The sequence below is a fragment of the Drosophila miranda genome, chromosome 4 (genome assembly GCF_003369915.1).
Source record: "Drosophila miranda strain MSH22 chromosome 4, D.miranda_PacBio2.1, whole genome shotgun sequence".
Taxonomy (NCBI): domain Eukaryota; kingdom Metazoa; phylum Arthropoda; class Insecta; order Diptera; family Drosophilidae; genus Drosophila; species Drosophila miranda.
In genome coordinates, this window is record NC_046677.1 from 13,917,001 (window position 1) to 13,939,057 (window position 22,057).

At 46.9% G+C, this 22,057-nt stretch overlaps 6 protein-coding genes across 6 annotated transcripts; 4 read left to right on the forward strand and 2 right to left on the reverse strand.

The window, feature by feature from the left end:
* Nucleotides 1-1,604: 1,604 nt before the first annotated feature.
* On the forward strand, nt 1,605-3,956 carry LOC108163807 (multiple epidermal growth factor-like domains protein 11). The gene is made up of 2 exons (XM_017299297.2): nt 1,605-1,933; nt 2,090-3,956. Exons 1-2 carry the CDS (start codon nt 1,721-1,723, stop codon nt 3,929-3,931), a joined length of 2,055 nt encoding a protein of 684 aa, XP_017154786.2. The 5' UTR covers nt 1,605-1,720; the 3' UTR covers nt 3,932-3,956.
* Nucleotides 3,957-4,054: 98 nt separating this feature from the next.
* Nucleotides 4,055-5,346, reverse strand: LOC108163810 (cell death abnormality protein 1). The gene is made up of 3 exons (XM_017299300.2): nt 4,928-5,346; nt 4,313-4,855; nt 4,055-4,245 (listed from the first exon to the last, which is right to left on the reverse strand). Exons 1-3 carry the CDS (start codon nt 5,266-5,268, stop codon nt 4,149-4,151), a joined length of 981 nt encoding a protein of 326 aa, XP_017154789.2. The 5' UTR covers nt 5,269-5,346; the 3' UTR covers nt 4,055-4,148.
* Nucleotides 5,347-6,041: 695 nt separating this feature from the next.
* Nucleotides 6,042-8,073, forward strand: LOC108163808 (von Willebrand factor D and EGF domain-containing protein). Its single transcript, XM_017299298.2, has 3 exons — nt 6,042-6,395; nt 6,545-7,108; nt 7,440-8,073. Exons 1-3 carry the CDS (start codon nt 6,106-6,108, stop codon nt 7,942-7,944), a joined length of 1,359 nt encoding a protein of 452 aa, XP_017154787.1. The 5' UTR covers nt 6,042-6,105; the 3' UTR covers nt 7,945-8,073.
* A 139-nt stretch (nt 8,074-8,212) lies between these two features.
* LOC108163812 lies at nt 8,213-8,893 on the forward strand. The gene is given in 3 exon segments (XM_017299302.2): nt 8,213-8,514; nt 8,578-8,681; nt 8,684-8,893. Coding segments are annotated over 3 exon segments (360 nt in total). The 5' UTR covers nt 8,213-8,353; the 3' UTR covers nt 8,779-8,893.
* An 886-nt stretch (nt 8,894-9,779) lies between these two features.
* On the forward strand, nt 9,780-12,221 carry LOC108163809 (tenascin). The gene is made up of 3 exons (XM_017299299.2): nt 9,780-10,280; nt 11,147-11,683; nt 11,739-12,221. The coding sequence occupies exons 1-3, from the start codon at nt 9,871-9,873 to the stop codon at nt 12,046-12,048; spliced, it is 1,257 nt and encodes a 418-aa protein (XP_017154788.2). The 5' UTR covers nt 9,780-9,870; the 3' UTR covers nt 12,049-12,221.
* A 986-nt stretch (nt 12,222-13,207) lies between these two features.
* On the reverse strand, nt 13,208-21,601 carry LOC108164160. Its single transcript, XM_033392953.1, is given in 10 exon segments — nt 13,208-13,680; nt 13,738-13,941; nt 14,024-14,581; nt 14,645-14,896; nt 16,055-16,454; nt 16,639-17,328; nt 17,331-17,356; nt 17,415-17,532; nt 17,587-17,761; nt 20,431-21,601. Coding segments are annotated over 10 exon segments (2,985 nt in total). The 5' UTR covers nt 20,734-21,601; the 3' UTR covers nt 13,208-13,421.
* Between the last annotated feature and the right edge of the window lie 456 nt (nt 21,602-22,057).

Consider the following 22,057-nt stretch of genomic DNA (forward strand, 5'->3'; position numbering starts at 1 on the left):
GCAATCCCGACATGAGCGCTTATCATCCTAGCTTTATATTTTTCTGCGTCTTCATGTACTCTATATATACATATATAGGACAGATACCCCATGTGCTATATGTGTTTATTGAACCCAAAGCAGAGATTGCGATACGAGTCCAAGTGCAGTCCACGCAAATTGAGATCCTTAACATTGAATACTCGTATGTAAATGACTTTTGCGGTCTCGCTTATCGTGCATATAAATAAGATTCCTCTATGAGACCCAAAATGGAAACATGATGTGAGTATACTTTGTCGCTTTGGTGCATCGACTTTGATTTAGTGATAAAATAATATTGAAATAATCTACAATTTACAATTTTGTGTCACGTTGATTGTGGTTTATTTCCACTCAAACGGATAGACCGATTTTTATGAAGTTTTGTTTGTGTATTTAGTATATTATCGAAAAGGCTCCCAACTATTCTTCCCCTTCCTATCGCGACCCACCATTTGTTAAACGGGATTTTATGGTTTTTGTACGAAGAATCTCTAAATATCCCTTAAAACATGTAAACATAATAAAGTTTGGTCTCTACTATTTGTGTGTGTTAGTCACGTGCTTTATGACTGAAAAGCATGCAGTTCACTCACGAATGCGAAATAGTATAGCAGAAAGAAGAGCGCATCCAGCAGGATATCAAAAATGTGCGTGTAAGCAGGCACGAGATGACTGAAATAAACAACGACAATTTCACACACAGAAAAAATTGCAGACAAATCCAGCAAGTACATTGAGCCGTTACATCTGAGTTGTTTCTTCGCCTCGCATTCGAGTAGGATCAAAACATTGAGTATTACGCTCACCCGAATACTGATTGTTGTTGTGGATAAATAATGTCATTAAGCGGCATGTTCATCGGCACGGATCCAATATCGAATCTGTTCCTGAAGTATATATTCAATTAATGCTTCAATATGACGTCGTTCGGAGCAACTGAAATTGCTCACAAACTGCGGAAAAAGGTTTGCGTATCACCTAGTAATTAAGTATACATAATTCCATATTTATTTAGTTTTTACTTTGAATTTTATGACCTCAATGACCGAACGCGACTTAGTAACTTTTCCGTTTTATTTCTGTTAATGAAATTCCAGCTGATTGTTTCCAGCTAATCTTCCCACGAAGTAGCTTGAGAGGTCCGTACATAATAGTGCCCAGATATATATATATATATATATATGGTAATTAATACTATACATATACAACTTTATTATCATGCAAAACATTGTTCGATAATGCGTTGTTAGGAAGAAAAATACTTTGTAAGGCACAGATAGGCAGAGAACAGCTATGGTCAGATAAGCGACTTCTTTTAAGTTGTGCAAATATAAAAAGACATCTGGGAAAACAGAGCTCCAAGAAAAGATTTACTTAAGGGATCAAGGTCGCTGAAAGAGTTTCTTTTTATCACTTCTCCTATTAAACAGTGCAATACCAGAACCATGACACAAAGTATTACTGAGATCAAATCGAGTTCCTAATATTTGCGAGTGCAAAAGCATAGTTTATCTCGCATCCAACGGATGTGGCCGAATACGAATACCCGGAGATGCGAGAACTTGAATGGAAATTCCAGTTTGAGGGCTCAGTTCAATTCGGAACGTTGTACAGAACGCAGAACTGAACGCTTACTTGGAGATACGAGTGGGCCCCAGAATTATACTAGAGTTGGAGAACATTGATCACCAAAGCCATGACTCACAATGTAGGTCTTGGGATGGGCTTTGTGCTGGCTGTTGGCTTCCTTTGTGCGGTTCGAGCCTATGATCCAAAGATCTGTACGAGCTTCGAGAATGTTCCGTACACGCGATCGGTTTACAGGTCTCGCCAGGAGCCGTATCAGAAGCATTCCTTCTGGCAAGGCTGGCAAACCAAGTTTCGCACAGTATATGGATGGCAAAATGAAGTAAGTTCTAAACTACTCGGAAGTATCTAAAAATAAGAAGAAATTGGGTAAATAACCCATAGCCTTCATTAATCAAAAAAAAAAACAACGATGCATTTTGTATTCTTTATGCTCTGAGTAAATCAAATATTAATAAAAGTTATTTTACACCCCCAGGTGAACTATAGACTTGAAACAAAACAGGCCTGCTGTGACGGCTACGAGGGATCTATCCAAAACTGCAAGCCCGTTTGCTCTGGAGGCTGCTCCGGAAACAGTTACTGCACCGCTCCGAATCAGTGTAGCTGCAAGGATGGCTATGGCGGAGCCGATTGCGATCCCATTTGTTCCGACTGCGGCAAGAACGAGTATTGTCTGATGCCGGATCGGTGTGCCTGCAACGAGGGACACCAGAAGGTCCACAACGACGGCGAATGCCTGCCTGTATGCCCAGAGCCCTGTGGGAATAACAGCTTCTGTGCCGAGCCGGGAGTTTGCGAGTGCATCGACGGCTATACCAAGTCGGAGATCAACTCCACGTGTCAGCCCGTCTGTCTGCCCCAATGCGATCCCAACTCGTTCTGCCAGGAGCCGAACGTCTGCGTCTGCGAGAAGGGTTATCAGGCCGATGGGGAGGGCAAGTGCTTTCCCATATGCGACGCTGGTTGTGGTGAACACAGTCAGTGCGTGAGACCCGGAGTGTGCGAGTGCGAGGCTGGGTATTCCGGGGAGAACTGTCGGCCCGTTTGCTCCCAGGGCTGTCCCGAGCATAGCAGTTGCCTGTCACCGTCCGTCTGCATCTGCGATCCGGGCTATACCATGAAGGCAGACCGTTGTGAGCCGTACTGTCCCCAGCAGTGCTCGGACTATGCGCGATGCACGGCCCCTAAAGTCTGCGAATGCTACCCCGGATATGTGGCTACCGGGGAAGACGGTAAGTGCGAGCCAAAGTGCAGCCAAGGCTGTGCCAACGGCTTCTGCTTCTCGCCGGAGGTTTGTGTCTGCAGCATAGGCTACCTGATGGGCCCCAACAAGACCTGCGAACCCCAGTGCAGTCTCAACTGCGTGCATGGACACTGCACCCACCCAGAGACGTGCTCCTGCGCAGCTGGCTACCGTTTCCAGGCGAACTCGCAGCATATATGTGAGGCGGTTTGCGCGAATGGTTGTAAGCACGGTGATTGCGTGGAGCCGGACATCTGTCTCTGCCACGTGGGCTACCAGCCGGTGGCCAACGAATCTGGCAACGTGGTGTGTCAACCCGTCTGTCAATCCCCATGTGCGAAATCTACATGCACTGGACCGGACCATTGTAGCTGCCTGGAGGGTTACGTGCACATCTCCCCCTCCGCTTGCGTACCCCACTGCAGCAAGGGCTGCCAGTTCGGGGACTGCCTGGAGCCAGAGGTGTGCACCTGCCGGCCTGGCTATGAGCAGACAGACGTGGGGTGTAAGCACCAAACTACCTCCACCTCTGCGTCCTTTGCGGACTCTACATCTACTACGACCTCCATACCTCTCGATGGCTCCACCTCCACCGCTGCTGTTTCCCTAGCTGGCCTTCTTCAAATTCCAGTCTCAAACTGTTCTAGGGATTGCCTCTGCTGGAATGAGTATGACGAACTGGGTCCCCTGAACAACGCCAAGTGTGTCAACGTTTGTGTGGATGATCATGACAAGCCCTGCCTGGATCTATTGGAGTGCCTCTGTGATCCCGCTGGTGGACAACTAGTATGTGGCGGAAATGGGGACTACAGCTCCGAGGTAGCGCGCTACATATGCAAGGTGCTCAAACCCAAGGAGGCCGCGCAGCAAGGGAAGAATGATGCCGCCAAGGCCGAGTCCAGCATAGCCCAGACAACCAGCTTGGAGTCATCCAGCTGGCTCTCTGGAGTGGGGTGGTGCATCGCTGTCGTCGTTCTTGTGGCCATCGTAGCCACAGCCGTTAAATGCTATCCAAAGTATTACCCCAGACGTGTTTACCAGCCCGATGAAGCCATTTACGTGAATGCTGATTAGAATAATAACTTTGTTTTGCTAAAACTAAATACATACGTATTTAAATATAATTATCGAATGATTAATTGAGTTTTTTCATGCCCGCGAATGTAGATGGCTCTCAGATAACTGCAACTTCGGCTTGTATATTTGAATTTATTATATAACTGCCTAGTCCTATTCCATTTTGGGGAGTGTATAAATAAAGAATTTGGTAATAAAATAGTTCTCTTCCCTCCTAAACAGGAATACACATTGTGGATGGTTCATGGTAGCTAAAGCCCGGATCACAGATGCATCGGTTCCGACTGACACACACTCCATTGCTGCACTTTCTGCGGTGAGGAAAGAGTAAGTGAAGTGAAAGGCGTACCAGTATATTGCACCACTACGAGTACTCACTGATAACAGTCGGTTTGACAGACCCCATCCTTCAGCATGTATCCCGGTCCGCACTCGCACTCGTTGTTGTCCCTGCAGAGGCCCCCAATGCCGCAGTCCGGCTCGCAGACCGGTTGACAGCCATCGTCAGTCAACTGGTACCCCTTGGAGCAGCCACAAACCTCGGGCTCCGTGCAGTTATGGCGCTGGCTGTTGCCACAACCACTGCTGCAGATGGGCCGGCAGAAGCGCCTCGTTTCGTCCAGCTTGTAGCCAGGATCGCAGAGGCAGCTGCCGTCGAGGAAGCAGCGGCCGTTCTGGCATCCCAGCGGACAGGCGAAAACGCAGTCCCCGTTGTCGTTCTTCACAAATCCCTCGTAGCAGTCGCATTCTCCCGGAGCACGGCAGCTTCCGTTCTGACACCCGCACAGGGGACGGCACTGGGTCACTCCCAGCAGGCGGCTGGCGGAGTAGCCAGTACAGCAGACTTCGATCAGCGATAGCTTGTTGGCCAGGTCTGCCTGAATGGTGTTGGCGTGCGGGTACTTTGTGGCCGTTTCGGGACTGAAGCAGTGGGAGGGGTAGTAAAAATGTACTCGTTTTTATCCCGCAGAATGCGACGCTGCATCTACTTACGGCACCCAAATGCGGCACTTGTGCTGCTCCCTGTCGAATAGCGTCTCGTGGGAGCGGACCAGGTACTCACGCCGCTTTGGCTGCTGTTCCAAGGGCCTCAAAACCTCATAGTTGGCTCCCCCAGGACGGTTGAAAAGCGGCTGAGAGGGCGACTGTTGTCTATTGGGCGAATAGCGACGTCCGAATTGACTTGGGTCCTGAGACTGGGGACGCCTAGGGTCGTAGCGATTCGGGCCATCATACTCCGAGTAGTTGGGCACATTCGTTTGGGTAGGGGGCAGGCCCAAAACCAGGCAGAGAAGCAGCAGGCCCAGATGTTGGCTCGTCTCATGTAACCACATTTTCCGTCTATTCTTCTTTAATTGTTTGCTGTTTACGTTCCTCGCAATACGCTTGCTAAAATCCTACTAATGTGCCTGAGATTAGCGAGCTCTCCGCCTACCCAGAGTTTGCTCGTGGGCTTATCAGTTTAGGGCCTCTGGAAAGCCTAGGCGAAATAGAGCGGAATTCGGTTGTGGTTTTAGAGATGATTAGGAAACAGTAAATACAATTACGTTACAGATGAAGGAGAGGCGTCTGATTGATGTATGCAGGGATAGATATGTATAGATATGTACAAATTATACGAAAATGTCATCTTAGATCTTTTGATTGATCCCCTTCTAACCCTTAGCCAAGATCCAAATTCCACAAAAACCTTATCGTCCAATATTCTAAAACATAACTGCAATAAAATCTAGAAAACAATTTATACGTGTTGCTCCTTATGCTTCGAAAAGGTGTATTTTACTGTGTATCCCACGTCCGCGTAGTTTTGCAATTCAAGTAATTGTTTCTATATTGTTTATACATACTCGTATTCATTTGATCAATAAAACAAGTGCAAGTACCTTAATTAGCTGTGAAATGCCATACAACAATCTATACTTCGGCGCAGTTCACTCTTTCACTTGACATACATACTCGTACATGAAGTGCCCCGCATCGTGGCTCTGGATCAATCTCTCTCCCGGTCCTCAGCACAGGCCAAAGCTCTCGTATTTCAATTAAAAGTCAAGCCCGCTTATCTCAGCCTCTGGCCGCGATTAAGACGCTGACTGACCCAAGTGAGTCGTCGGTGCCGGAACAGTCGGCAATCGCGACTTGAACGCTTCGGTAACTCGCCCAACAAGGCTGAAATGTCGCAGCTTTTGCGTACGTTGGGTATCCAATCGGTACTGCTGGTTCTGTTCCTCTGTCTGCTGCAGGCCATGGAGCTACAGCTGCATGAGCAGCAACTGCAGCAGCAGCAGGACGACCAAGCGCGCCTCAGGGAACAGCAACTGAGGCAGCAGCAGCAGCGCGAGCAGCAGGCACAGCAGCGGCGCCACTCCTCGACGACCACCAGTCGAAAGCCCTTCATCATTCCCAATGGCCTGTCGTTGCCTCGACGAGGAGAACATCCGGACAAGTGCTACCGGGAAGTTCCGTGAGTAGGTTTTTTCGTAGCAGATCGCAAAATATTCAGATTTATTTGTTTCGAGTATTTATAGTAGAGCAACATTGAATAAAAGGCGGGATTGCCGTTTTCGGATGTACTCATATACTCATGCACCCACTACTCACTCCTTTGATTAGGGCTGTCTTCTTTCAGTACGACAAGGAGGTGAAGATCGTGGGCAACAGCACCACCAACCCTCACTTCAATGTGATCGAAGTGTGCTGCAAGGGGTGGCGGCGCTACGAGTACGATTGGAGCAAGTGCGTCCCCGACTGCGACGATCGGTGCCAGGAGAACGGGTTCTGTCTGGCCGGCGGGATTTGCCAGTGCTTTGACGACTTTGTGCTTAACTACCGCAACAACTGTGTGCCGACCTGCCCACTGGGATGCCCCCATGGTCGCTGCTATCTGAACGGGACCTGCCTCTGCGACAAAGGCTACGAGCTGGATGGGTCCCGACTCTTCTGCCAGCCGCAATGTAATCAGACCTGTGGACACAACGAGGTCTGTCTGGAGCCTGGAAAATGCTCCTGTGCCGAGGGCTACGTCAGGGGTTTGCGCGAGTCGGCGGCCTTGGGCTGTCAACCCATCTGCATTCCCGACTGCGGGTACGGACACTGCGTGGCTCCGAATCAATGCGAGTGCTTTCCCGGCTACCACAAACGCATCAATGGCACCTCCTGCGAAAACGGTTTCTATAAGTAAGTGTTGGGAGGGAAACGCGAACGACCCACTGAATAAGCCATATAAATTTCTCAAATATCAAGTGTGAGTTTTAATTACACCATTTCTTAGCTACTTATGTCCGTCCGAATCTCCGACATTTCAGGTGGTTTTCACACTTCTTTGACTTATTTTGGTGACGCTGATGATGTTTGAGAAAGTGAGAAATATTTCTCAGCAGTTTCATCGCGATTTCTATAATTGTTGGTTATTTGAAGATTCTTTCGAAAGTTTGAAATTTACAGTAATTTTATAGAACCAGTATCAACAAAGGCTTTACCTTTTTGACAATTTTAACTCTCCATCCAGGCGCTGCGAGAATGGCTTCCGTGCGAACGAGACCACTTGTGTCTGCCAGAACGGATTCCGGTACGACAATAATACTGCCAGCTGCCTGCCCGACTGCGGAGACAACTGTGAGAACGGAGTCTGCATCTCCCCGGGAAACTGTCGCTGCTTCAACGGATATGTGCGGAACCGGGAGAAGTGTGAGGCCGTCTGCGATCGAGGCTGTGGCTTTTATGGCAAGTGCATTGCTCCAAATGTGTGTGGATGTGCCATAGTGCCCGGACCAGAGACAAGCTATCAGAAGTGTGCGATGGGACTGTGCAGCTCCCTGGGGCGGTGTCGCTGTCTGGAGGGGAAGGTGCGGTTCATTGACAAGTGTATGTCGCCGGACACGGTCACCACATATGCCTCGGTGGATCCAACGCGGGCGAATAGCTCCCTAATCCTGGAGTTCGAGCTCCTACTTGGCAGGCACTTCATCTTGGGCGGAGCCGAGAGGTTCCACAACTCGATGTGGTGGCTGTGAGGGGAGCGCGTTGCTACATGGACTGATAAGAGTTTATGTTCTCTTCGAAATCACTCTATTTGCCGTATACTCTCTCCCATTTTTTCAGTCACAAAGAAAATTGTAATAAACATTTAAATATTTCTCAAATAGAGTGGGCTTATCAGTATCAGTGGGCTCATGCACAATCGTACCTACATGCATACATATGGGTCGTGTAGCCCCCTATGAGCGACGCCCCTGCTGTATTGTCTATTTTAAAATAGTACGAGTAATTATCTATTCATGAACATAGACAATTTCTTTCTCCATACACATAAAAGCCGAGCCTGACTGGGAAGACAATTTAGTAGCTCGGAGACACTTGCGATCGCAGCGCTGACGATTATTGCCATTCACGGCCCCATTCACAATTGTAGAGCTGAACGAAATGCACTTGAAATCCCCACTGATTGGCCTTCTTATCGTCTGCCTAGCGATTGAGCGACCCTCGCCCACTGCCGCTCAGTTCTGGCTAAAGCTGCCCGAACAAAACTGGGAGCGTGAGATGCTGGCCACACGAGACTCCGGCGTCTGCTACAAGGAGGAGATGTAGGCTTAGGCCTCTCCCAGAGTTCCCACAACGAGTCTCACATCACATCAATTATCTTGCAGGGTGGAAACCATCAACCCGAATGCGAGACTCCGTCAGATCTCCTACTGCTGCGAAGGCTACGTGAACCATGGCAGCCCACAGAACCTGAAATGCCAGCCCATCTGTACGAGGATTGTGCGCACGGCCTGTGCCTCTCGCCAGGCTACTGTGAGTGTGCTCCGGGCTACTATCGGGAGGAGCGGCGGTGCAAGCAGATGTAAATCAATGTTATAGAGACATTAAGAAAAGAAAGCAAATACCAATGATCTATTTCAACAATTGTCGAATCTGTTCATCCGTTCACCCAAAATAAAAACAAGTACTACTTTTCATAAATATTCTTAATTTTTCCGATACCCTGCAAATCACCTTTGCAATACACCTCCGTTACTCAAAGAGCAGAAGGGTATATTAGATACGTGTAGATTTTAAATGAAAAAGGAAGAAGGAAGCGTTTCCGACCCCTTAGAGTATATACTTTCATATATTCTCGATCAGCCGAATCGATTAATGTCTTGTTCTTAGACTATAGGAGCTGGAGCAACCAAAATCTGGGTTATCCATAATTTTTAAGATCATAGAAACCCGAAAAGCGCAGAATAATAGGAAATTATCATATCTAATAAAATATAATATGTTATGCGGAAATGCTACGATAATTACTTTATCCAGAATAAAGAAAACAATTTCTTGTGGCTGACTCCATACGGACGTATGGTTGGTGGGAAGAGAGAGATTATTTTCGATCCGGTTAAAAAGGAAAGAAGGAGTGCAGGAATATATTGTACTTATAAGTAGAGTCGTGGTACGAGTCACAACGTTTCGACTGGTTCATTATAAAATTGTACATACATAAATCTTCTTTAAACCCAAATGGGGTACAAATTTCTAACATCTATGGTGCATACATATATTCTGTGGAACTCGCTTAAATGTTCAAAGCCAGATCAATCATAGTCATTTGTTGCTGGCTTTTTGTGGAACTGCTCACAAATGGTTTGACAGTAAGCAATAAGCAGGAGCAAACACAAATTGTTAATTATCAATTTATTTTACCATAAAACTATTCATCTGTTCAGCTACTGAGAGTAAACCTTCGTTCCGGCTGCCCCATTGATAGCCCAATGGCGAGGTGCTGATTAGGGGACGGGCAAGAGGTCGCTGGAGGCGATTTGCGACTCACAGACTCAGCTTTCGCATTAGAGCCCGTTTATTGTGAGTCGATTAGTCGAAGTGCAACAGCAGACGCCGACGGACGTGGGCGCATAAGTACGTACTTAAAAATTGTAATACGGGAAAAAAGTGACATCACCATGAGGTCATCGTGTAAGATACTCGTCCCGACTCTTCTGCTGGCCATCTGCTCTCTTGGCCAGGCACAGTTCAAGACGGCGGGCATTAAAACGCGTCAGCCGCCTTCGGGGAATCTTCAGCTTTCGGGCAATGCCAGTGAGTACAACCAGACCGGCTACGGGTGGAACAGCTACAACCAGAGCAACTACGGCTGGAATGCCAATGCGCAGAACCAGACAAGCCATGGATGGAGCGATTTCGTCCCCGCCGATACCTATCAGCCCGCAACCTCGCCTCCCCTGTACGGACACTACGTGCAGCCGGTTGGACCCCCAGTGACACGGGCCCCACAAGTTCTGGACGAGACGGCGCTGTTCATCAACAAGACCCGATCGGCCATGGCCAGCGGTGTGTGCTATAAGGAAGTTCCGTAAGTCGGGGAATAACTTTTACTACGAGCAGAACAAACAACCTTATAATTAAACTAAAAACTAATGATAATCGAAAGAAATCGAAAACAAGGCCAACAACTAAAACAGTGAACTATCGACCTCGACATCCTCCACTAGCCTGATAATGAAGTGCGCCTCGGCCCATTCTGTGTGTCGGGCAAAGGCAAATAATAGCACAATGTACTCGGATTCAAACGACGTATGCAAAGTCGCAAGCAATTCAAGTGATATGATGCAACGATACGAAGGGAATGCAGTCGATTAGCTCTGTACGAATGGAGCTTTAAATATTCTAGAAAAGGCTTAAAAAATGTTTTTTTCTGGGCACTTCTTACTAAAACTTACAACGAACTATTGCATCCATAAATTACTACAATTTGTGATGAAAAATCATTTATTATTATTGTAGAAAGAATGGCGTGAATGATTTGTTTGTTCAAAAGAATCTATGAAAGCTAGAATATCTTGAGTCAATGGGATATGGAAAGGCATGAGGGAACATTAGAAAAGATCGATGGATAATACTAGGATAATACAAATATTCGAACATTATACTGAAGGTAGCTTATTGTTTGAAAAATTAGGTACATACATGGGTAGGTAAATTTTGAAAATTTATTTATAAGATAAGTGTTGTTCCCACCTTAAAACAATCACCATTGACCATTGACTCTATAAGCCACTCATTTGGAAATTTTGAGTTTTCATACTCGTAACCCATGTTTTTTAGGTGTGCTGTTCACACACATTTCATTTCAATCGAAAAGTATCGATGTGTCGATTAGTTTCCTGTGCCTAAACAATCGATTATCCCTTTCAATCCGAATTGCTTTTCGATTTACAGAACCGCTTCTCTTCTGCGCAATTCACGGGAGAGGTTCGTTGGCAATGGGACCACCCCGGACATGAGCAGTGTTCAGGTGTGCTGTGAGGGATACGAGCGCAACCTGCACATTTATCGAAAATGCGACCCAATCTGTGCGGACGATTGTCCAAACGGAATCTGCACGGCACCCAACACGTGTGTCTGCATTCCCGGCCACGTTCGAACGAGCGAGGGCAAGTGCATCTCCACCTGTCCACTGGGCTGCGGCAACGGAGTTTGCGACGAGCGCAACGAATGTCAGTGTCGGGAAGGATACTCCCTGGATCCCCTGAGCCGCAAGTACTGCCAGCCGGAGTGCAAGCAGGGCTGCGCCCAAGGACGCTGTGTGGCTCCCAACAAGTGCGAGTGTCTGCAAGGCTATCGCCAGGCTCCCGATGGGCGCTGTGAGCCCGTCTGCGACAACTGCGACAACGGACAGTGTACGGCCCCTGGCCATTGCACCTGCAAGGCGGGCTTCCTCAAGCTGCAGGGACGCTGCGAGCCCATCTGCGAGCAGTAAGTGGGCCTACGCACATATCCATTGGGAGAATAATCACGTTTGTTCTTTTAGACCCTGCAAGAATGGACGCTGCATTGGCCCGGACATCTGCGAGTGCGCGCATGGCTTCGAGTGGGATCGTAAGTCAGCCGAGTGTCTGCCGAAGTGCGATGTACCCTGCCTCAACGGAGTCTGCGCGGGCAACAACCAGTGCGAGTGCAACCCGGGTTACGTGCGGGACGAGCACCAGCGGTACATCTGCCAGCCCCATTGCCCCCAGGGCTGTCCCAATGGCTTCTGCAGTGCCCCCAACTTCTGCATTTGCCGGCCAGGATTCATCAAGAGCGGCATAAAGGGTCGTCAGAGCTGTACGGCTGTCTAGTACCTCAGTAAAATGGCTATATGTGCACTGATTTAAATTACGTTTTTTTCCACACATATTTTCTTGATTTATTTTATTTTTTTAGTTGGTTAACTGTTAATAAGCTCAAACAAAAAGGCAGACAAAAAAGTTAAATATACATTTAAAAAAATAAAATTAAAAAAAATAAATAATTTTATATCTTTCAAATAGAAAATGGCTATATCAGCCATACATATTTTGCATTGAAAAATAGTTCCAAGGAAAATGTTGTAGAGTTTTGTAGAGTTAATACCTTAATACTGTCCCATTCCGCAACGATCGCTTGTTTTAAGTCCTTCAAGGTATCGTACTGCCTTGTAAAGGCATAAACTTTTGCTGCAAGGAAGCCCGAATTGATACTCAATTGGATTTAAGTCCTGACTCATTGCTGCCCAATTCATCAACGGTTTATTGGGGGTCTCAAAATATCCCATTGCTAAAATGTCCAGGGAAATGCTCAGCAAATTAAATTAAACCTACCAATTCTATATATGCTTGAGCATTTATCCGATCTGGTTTAAAACATATTGGACACTTCCCTTTAGCACTAAAGGCCGCCCATATCATAAGCGATCCATCACCATGGTTCCACTTGTGGCAAGTTGGCCGTGGATGACGCGGGTCTCTACAATATTTATGATCTGAACCGTCTAAATTAAATTCTTTTTCATCACTAAAGTTTAATTTTCAAAAAGGCCATGCGCGCATCTGTATGACGTTTAGTTAAGCGGGGTTTGCCAACTTTCTTTTGATATGTGAGGTTACAATTTTCGTGCAAAATTTGACTCACACGTTACCTGGGGATTTGGATTACCCAAGTTCCGCCTTGATTTTATTGCAGCTCATTAAGTCTTCAGTTGCAAACTGCCGCAAGTGCCGTTTTGTCCATTTTCTTATGGCTTATACTCGGCTTAGCCGTCGATTTATGCGATAACCGTCTGGATTTGTTAATAATATTTTAATAATATTTCGATGTCGATTCATTAGCGAAGCTATTCGACCAGTTTTGATGCGGGCTAACTTCATTCTCTTGATCATTCCCTGTTCTTACTCAGAAATTTCTGCACCATGTGGCATTTTTAGCTAAAAATGCATTTTTATTTTAACTTCTTATTGGTTTGATGCAATAATGAGTGCTTACGTACAAATCAGTCACTTTTCTTGATATATTTCTTCTTCATATATTTCTTTTCTCTTTGATCTCTACAACAATAAGAGATAAGAGCTGCATAGTCAAACCAAACAAGCAGCTATTACTTTTTAAGATAAATTTAAAATAATTCTTGCACATACATATGGTCCTTTTATTAAGGTAAGATCTACTTCTAGTGATCCAAGCTTTATTGTACGGATTAGCTGAGATTAAAGTGACGTCCGATCAGGGCATTGAACTCGTAGCCAAGTTGCAGGTTAAAGTGCACTCTTCTTTCATTTGTGACCAGCTGATGGATGAGCTGCTGTGGCCTTAGGCAGCGATCGACGAAGTGCGTCTGTCCATTGGGGCAATGACAATGGCCGTTGGCATCGCAGCTGCCGTTCAAGCAATGCTGTTGGGATGGCTGACAGCCACAGATATTGGGCTTCAGACACAGTCCGTGAAGGCCACAGGATCTGGAGGGTTACATATGTAATACATAGATGGAATACAGGTTCCCCTACTAGTCTTACCCATCACACTTGGGATGACAACCATTCCCTCGGCCCTCGTGTCCCTCAAAACAGCGACAAACTCCCGGGGCAATGCACACTCCGTTCCCATGGCCGCAGTCGTCGACGCACTCGGGGAGGCAGCTGGTGGTGTTCAGATCATAGCGATAGCCCTCCCGACACTGGCACTTGTACCTCGACTCGCAGAAGCCATTCTCGCAGTTACTTTAAGGACATAGATCAACCATAAAAAAATAACCCACGATATATTCCGATGAGTGTGGTGAGGTTAGACTCAAAGACTCACATATGACACTCTGCCTCACAGACACTTCGCTGCGGTCGCTTGATGAAGCCAGGAAAGCACTCGCACTGGTTGGGACCAACACACTTTCCGTATCCACAGTCCGGGGTGCATATGGGTTGACAGCCCAGTTCGTCGGTGCGACGATAGCCAGGGGAACAGTCGCACATGCCTGGAGCGACGCATTCCTCATGAGTGCCGCAGTCCTGGGAGCAGTGTGGCCGACAGAAGAGGCGCGTCTCCCGATCCAGGGCATAGCCAGGATGGCAGGCACAGGTCCCGTTCAGATAACACCGGCCATCCTGGCAAGAAATGGGGCAGGTGTGGATGCAGGCACCGTGCGCGTTGCGCACGAACTCTGCAAAGCACTCACATCGTCCAGGGGCACGGCAGAAGCCGTTGAAGCAGTTGTCCGGCGAACTCTGCGAACAGTCTGGCACGCATCTGCCGGAGTAGGGATCGCGCCTGTAGCCCAGACAGCAGACATCGATGCGGTGGTAGAAAATCGTGGAGCCATTGCCTCGAGGCGGTGAATCCTTTTGTGTTTGAAAGAAGACAACGCTGCAAGGGAGGGATGTACAAGGACGGGGTCACCTCCGAAATAAACGGGCTTCAAGTACTTACGGCACCTCGCGCTGGCAGAGATGCTTTTGGCGCTCCCGAGTAAGACTGAGCGATTCCATATCGCTCGTGATGTGTATGTCCCCGAAAAGCTGATGCGACTCTTCCTCTGGCATAGCCCCAATCATCGCTAGCATTTCCATGACCGCAGCCAGCATCAGCAGACCCTTCATCACAGGCGACAATGGACACAGGCCATTCGAGTGCATGCCGACCTCTTGTTTAAAGCTCCAGATTCGTAGAACGAATGATCGGCTGGCATGGGAATCGAATATATTGTACTATAGCGTCTTATCACAATATGCTCTCTCCGAGAGAGCAACCTTAAAAGCACTCAAGAAAATTCGTGCTTTGTACACATCTTATATTATTATTATTATTTTTTGTATACTCTACCCTCAAACAGTTTTATTTTTAGTTTTCGGGGGAATATTATTAATTTAAAAATCAACAAAATTCAAATTCAAGAAACAATTTTTTGCATAATTCAATGCATAATTCGGCCAGCAGTTGAGTGTGGAATGGGGAGGGGTGCTCCCCATGTCTTATCGTTAAAGTAGTCCATAGGGAAAATATGTTTCAGGGGCTGTGGCTTTTGCTGTGCCGAAAAGAAATCATGCCTCGCAGTTTGAATAAAACACTCAGCGGGTCCACATCGAGTATTTCGATCAAAAAAGAACAAAAAATGGAACTGTGCCGGCTCTACTTGTGGTTCAGTGTGATATCGCTGACACTTCTGAACATGGCGTTGGAGTTTAACGCCAATACCATATCCACGCAATCTGCAATAACGGAAGAGCTGTCCCACGAATCTTCAAGCAACGAAGAGCTCAATGAAGAGACCACCGAGGAACTCCTAACACATTATTCACATACGGATATCTACGAGGACAAGCAATTATTTTTGGATGAAAACAGCAAAGAAGTCAATGGAACTTTTGTGGATACCAGTCCCAGAATAAGAATGTCCATATCCGCCATAGCTGCATTAATTTCTCTTACTGTAGGTGTAGCCATCTTTGCCGGTTATTTGCGGTACAAATATAATCATCGCACTTCCTATAACTTGTAGTTGTAGCTCAGTTTTCGGTGACTTCCTGTGTGATAAAAAAATAAACCAAGAGCCATGGGAATTAATGTAATTGTTTGAGTTTTAGGAACGAATTTACATACGTCCATACATATGTACATACGTGCTCCCCAGCTGGTGAAATAAGCAGGCACATCGGGGTCTTCTATACATTATACTATATATTCAAAGTTCATACATATTGGACTCGTACATATTATATCATAGGCATAATTGTAGATGAGAGAATGAGCGGGAATGAAATCATTCGGATCGAATAGACCTACAAGCTATACAAGCTATATGGTTATTATCTTGGTGTCCCCTCCATCCAACTGGCGCCTTACAGGTGAGCTATCCTCTTGGCTGTTATGGGTGCGGGCACCTGCAGGAAGTTGGAGTTCTGGGGCGGTATTATCAAGTGGCTGATGTGGTGCGGTCGATGGTGGGAGTGGTGGTGGTGGGTGTCCATCGCGGGCGTTTGGGCCGGCAAGTAGGCCGCAGCAGTTGTGGCGTGCTGAAAGTGCTGTGGATGAGCACGGGTCTGCGGATGCTGGTGATGATGATGATGTTGATGATGCTGCTGCTGGTGATAGCGTATCTCGTCATAGAGATGCGAGTCCAGACTGCCCTTGCGCGACTTGGGCGTGACAATGGAGTAGAGAGATTCCTTCCTAGCGTAGGCATAGGGCGGTGTTTTTATCGACGAGTTATTGCTGGGCGTGTCATATAATTCCGCGGGCACTGCAAGATAATCGAATAGTTAATTGTAGTAAAAGTTACCGATACAGTTTCGGTGCTGCTTGGAGAGTGTACAACTAGTTCAAGGTTTTGAATTTGATTGCCATCAGCAAAGCAAAATTTGATACACATCTTTAAGGACCTTTTGAACCGCCCTCGTAGCAGGTCGGTAGAGACACTTACATACCATCGTTCGTATGGGCTGTTTTTGCAGAGACAACCGGGGGCTGGGGCAGCGGCTCGTGGAAGTTCTTGCCCAGGGCGACAGCTTCGGTGAGCACCACCTCCGGATTGGAGGGCTGGGTCGTCACAGTCCCATTGGCATTGTAGACGATCGCCTCCTTGTGGTGGTAGCGTTGGTAGACGTACAAGGAGCCGACCGCTATCGCCACGAGCAGGAGCAGCATGATGACGATCAAAGTGGTCACTAGGCCCGATTGCTGATCTGTCGCACTCTGGCTGCTGTTCCCGTCGCCAGCGATGAAGCCAGCCAAGTGCTCCTGTGGGGACGTTACTCCGTTGGTGATGACATGAATGACCTCGGGCGCCGGGACGCCAGCAGCTGCAGCCGTATGGAGATTCTCAAGAAGGTCACTACTCGACTGATGCAAAATGATCTTCGGTGTGTGCTGCCCAGGGTTCTGGGAGGGCGACTGCTTGATCAGTATGACTTCAGGCAGGGCACTGGGCGTGGATGTGGCTGTGGCTGTCGCTGAGCGCGGTAAAATGCCCATTTTCTCTAGCGTTGAGTTCACTGTCTCCACGATAACGTGGCTCACATTTAGCTCCAGTGGATGGTCCTGCATGATGCAGGCTCCGGTCTGATGGTGGCAGGGCTTCTCATCGCAGTCACAGGCCTTTCGACACATGATGCCATGGTTCCTGGTGGACACGTCTGTTCGCAGCTGAAAAATCGAATTATTATGCAATTTTTACTGGGTGTGCCATGCAGGAAACACGTACAATTGACCTGTCCAACCGGCGATGCAGTGGCAGATGCCCGACTTGTTGTCGCAGGCGGCCCCATTCTGGCACTGGCAGAGGTTCTTGCAGTCGAGGCCCCAGCGATCGTGATCGCAGCCTTTAAGGAGATCCCAGATGGAATATCGGATACATTTTGGTATTTTCTACTCACGCTGCGTGCAGTGCTTTCCGATGTAGCCCTCCTCGCAGCTGCAGATTTCGGGCATTACGCAGCTACCACGCCCACAGCCGCCTCTGCAGATGGGCTTGCATGTTGCCTGGCTGTCGGACAGGTTTCCCTCGTAGCCCTGGCAGCAGAATCGAACCGTTCGCGTCTTGTTCAATTTCTGATAGGCAATAAAGTGGGATTAGTTTTACTGCAGGATGATAAGATTGAGTGGATGAAACCTGCCGGCCACGCTTGCATAGCCTGAGCATCAAAATGCTCACAGCCCAAAAGCTTGCTTTGAAATAAAGCGAAAAAAATAGCACAGAAAAGTATGTGAAGTTGGAGATTGGTTGCAAATGGCTCCCAAATCTTCTCTTTGATCTCGGACGCTGGACAGGAGGAGATGACTGAGAATCGCACACCGTTAATTGGATAAACTCGGGAAGAGCTTTCCATCATCTCTGTCAGTGCTTCAGCGACACTTCCCCGTTTACGATTCCCGCTCATGGACTTTGAAACAGCTCTTTTACAGAATGAAAATGTAGACTATTGTAAGTGCCCGGGCAAAGGGCACTGCCCCGCCCACGCCATTCCCCACGAGCACACTCAAATAGCCCTTGGTTGCCAATTTAAGTGAATAACTGAATACCAGCCAAGCTTCTCACACTCATTCCCAGACCAGAGAGCAAGTCCAGAGTCCCAGAGTCCGAGTTCTTTTCCCTACTTACGCATTGTTCGCCAGATTGCTGATGGATCCGTACACATCTGTACATACTCGTATGAACATGTGTCCGTTACGAGTCTGTGTATGTGTGATGTGTATATCTGTGTGGCCGCCATAAATGAGTAAGGCGGAAATTTTAATATAAACAGTGAAATTCGATTCGAGTTTGGCTCTGATTCATTGTGTCTGCATAATTATGGTTGGCTTTTCAAATGCCCCTTGCCTCTGGATCTGGTAATTGAATCTGAGTTGAGCAATTTTTACATGTGCCACTCGAATAGCCGCATGAGGCATCTCGCATCATGCATCACGCACCACCCACTTCTCCTTTCCTGGTGATGCTGATGTTTGTGCTGCTTGTGGTTGGGTGCCTATCAATCAGTAGCAGCGACATTTTCTCTTTACATAATTGAAGTTGGAAATCTGCTGAAAATCTTTCGGCACGTTGAGGCTGAAGTTACCTCGAGCGAGCTCGGAGATCAGATCAAACTAGTTTTCCCCTTCGCAGGCACACACTTCTTTATGCGTCCGTGTTCATGTTAATTAATTAGACGAAATTGGCGAATTAGCAGCGGCATTTTCTGTCCAAAATCATGTGAAGTGTTGGCCAAGAAATGTCGCAGCCAAGTTGTGCTCTGGAAAGGCTTCTGCAGGGTAGGACAACCGTTGACATCTCCTCAGGTCCCGAAAAATACGTCCGGATCAACCCCCAACACCTTATTCTCCTACAAAGCGCTCGATTCCAATTAAAATAATTATGAAATTGATTTGGAGCAAGCAACAACCGATCTCGACTTGCACAAATCATTAGACACGAAACCGAAAAAATAAACCAAGCCAAAACTGGCTGCGTCTTGTCACAGCGATGGCGATGCAGTTTCGAAGCAACTCTGATTCGTGATGCAATCGAAAGTGTGTCAACAGCTTTGGCATCAACTCGCCTCGCGTCAGGCATCCGTACACTGAAGTGGAGCTCTTAATGCTGCTGATCAGTCCGACTGCCTGCCCGCCTCTCAGGCTCCTACTCGTAGTCGTTCTCCAGCCCGGCCATAAACGCTGGATTTTCCGCTTTTCATTTGCACTTTCCATCACTGACACCATGACATAATTATTTCTGTTTACCCCCGGCCAACCACCCGAGGAAAAAAAAGGCAAATATTGTACGAGTAAATACCAGTAAGTAAAAAACAAAAAAAAAAACCAGCTGAGCCTGATTAGGTGCCTCCGTTCAGGCAACTGCAACCGGATTCTGGCCATGCTTGGACAACATTTGGCCGCTGTTGTTTTCTCGGTTTTCCACACTGCGCAGTTGGATACTGTTACAGATAGACGGAGGGTATCATGACTATTAGACTATGTTTGTACAGAAGAAACTTTTGATATCCAATGAAGTTCTTTCTGTTTAAACTGAGTCTTCCCAATAACCCTATTGCCATATTGGCTAATAATCACTTGGTTATTACTTATCGTAGGAGTTAATAAATAAATAAATCATGGATTGTTTCTGAGGAATGAGTAAGATTAAAATCTTAAAGAAGAGTAACTCCATCTCCAACTAAGCTACTTCCACGTCATCATTATCGTGAGAATTACGTATACGCAGCAGGTGCACAATAGTTCATAGAAGTTTAGCAGCCAAGGACACAGACTGCCATAACCTAAGACTCTCGGGTCAAAACCGGTCGCCTGCAGCTGAGTCAAATCGAGTCTTGGCTCAGCCGAGAGCCGATAGCCGATAGCCACTCAATCTGCACTTCCGTTCTGCAGATCAGATGGAAAGGAAACTCTGCAGCAGTTTCACGAGCTTGCGCAACGAGTTTTCCACCGACAGAACTATACAACGACATAAAATAAACGAAATATATGAGCAAAGCAATCAAAGTCGGCCATCGAATGGGGCCAATTTATGGATTTCGTGGAGAGCGGCTTCCTGGTTGGGCAAAACTGAATCAGGCTTGCGGAGCAGGCTCCGCCACATGGGGGAAAAGTGGCCACTGCGAAGGTGTTGCCACTGGGTGTGATGACGCAACAGACTCCGGCAAAGGCAGAGCCGGCAGTTGAACACCTGCACCAGATCGAATATTTGGCTGTTGCATCCATTCGATGCCGCCATTGCAACTCACCTGAACCTTCATCACTTCGCGCATTTCCGTCTTGTATGTGGAGCAGCGCGGAGGAATCTCCATGCACCAGCTGGAGGTGCGCACGCGCACCGGCTGCATCTCCGGCACCTGGATATGCTCCACGTACGGCTCCTCGCGTATGCAAATGTTTCCGGGCCCCTGGATAGAGGGCAGGGCAATGTCCGTTGCCTCAATCTCCTTTACATTCGTATTTATCCTCAAGCTGCTATTCTGCGTGGATCCACGATGGAGCAAAACCGCTAGCAGCAGGAATAGGTGCTGTTTGAATCCGTTTCTCGTCATTACTACTTTTGTGATTTTTCTAATAGATTGGGATTCCGGATTCCTTGAAGCCCTTAAAACATGTGCATGTGCTCTAAAACTAATTTACAACCATTTTATATATTTTATTCTTGGAAGATTGTATCTGAAGACGTTGTAGCTATAGTACCAGTAGTTTCACTTCACTTTAAATAATTATCCTTTGATGTTTTAGAGTAAACATTGTTTTCCGTTTATTTATTTACTATATAACAATGTCTGAGAGAAAGGTTATTTATTCATTCACAACTGAGTTCTGTCCGCTTGATTTGAATTGCGTGTACGCTTGGAACGCGACTCTCCATAAAACTGTTTCCCCGTTGGCAGTGATTCCATTGCTCACCCGAATGTTCCTTCTCCAAAACGAAAAAAAAAACCGAACCGAACAAATAATACAAAAACAGTTGTCATTGCAAATTGTCGTCGGGCTAATGAAGGCCGCGTCGAGTGCGAGGGGACTTGAGATCGGAGAGCGGAAGTACGCACTGCACAGTAAATTCTACAAAACGAAAGTGAAATCTGAGGCTCAGTAGCACACACAGGCACACAAAGGCACACACAGTGAGACCCTCTCACCCAGACAGAGGCGGAAAAGTCTCCAATGCAAGTGAATGAAACTCAACTCCCCAAAGCGATCGAGTCTCCGTCTCCCAGCCCGGATCGAGGGAATGGTGATGATTGCATCTAATTGAAATGTTGATCATGTCCTTAACGTTCGGCTGTCATTGCGGGGCGAAAACTTGTCTCCCTCCGGCTGCTGTTGTCAGATTTGCGCTTTTGTTTTTTGCCCAAACTGGGGGACGCAACTGGGGGAGTTAAAGTACCTACAACCAAACAAACGTGGGACAGTTGAACTAGCTAGCTCAAAGGTGATATAAAGCGATACCATAGAGTCGATAGAACCAAAATTTTTATGAACTTTAGCATTTCAAAACAGTTGATCTTACTATTGGTAATAGGTAATTATTACGTGGATTAGTTCTGGTTAATATTTGTAAAAATTAAGAATATAAAGGTTAGGCTTAATGTATGGCCTAACGTATGTATAACCAGTTCCATCATAGAATTGGTAATTGCTCATGAATCCATAACGAACTAAAAGGCCAAAAAATGGCCATGGGTTTTTATTTGTTTAGTACTTTAATGTCGCATATTATTAACCTTCACACTAACTTCTGCATCTGCATTCTGCTTCTTCAAATCTAAAATACTTTTCTCATTTATCAGAGCCCCATCAACGACTTCTGTATTTGAGTTGATTGGGAGTCCACTCGAGTCCATCTAAAACTCCAGCTCCATTCTATCC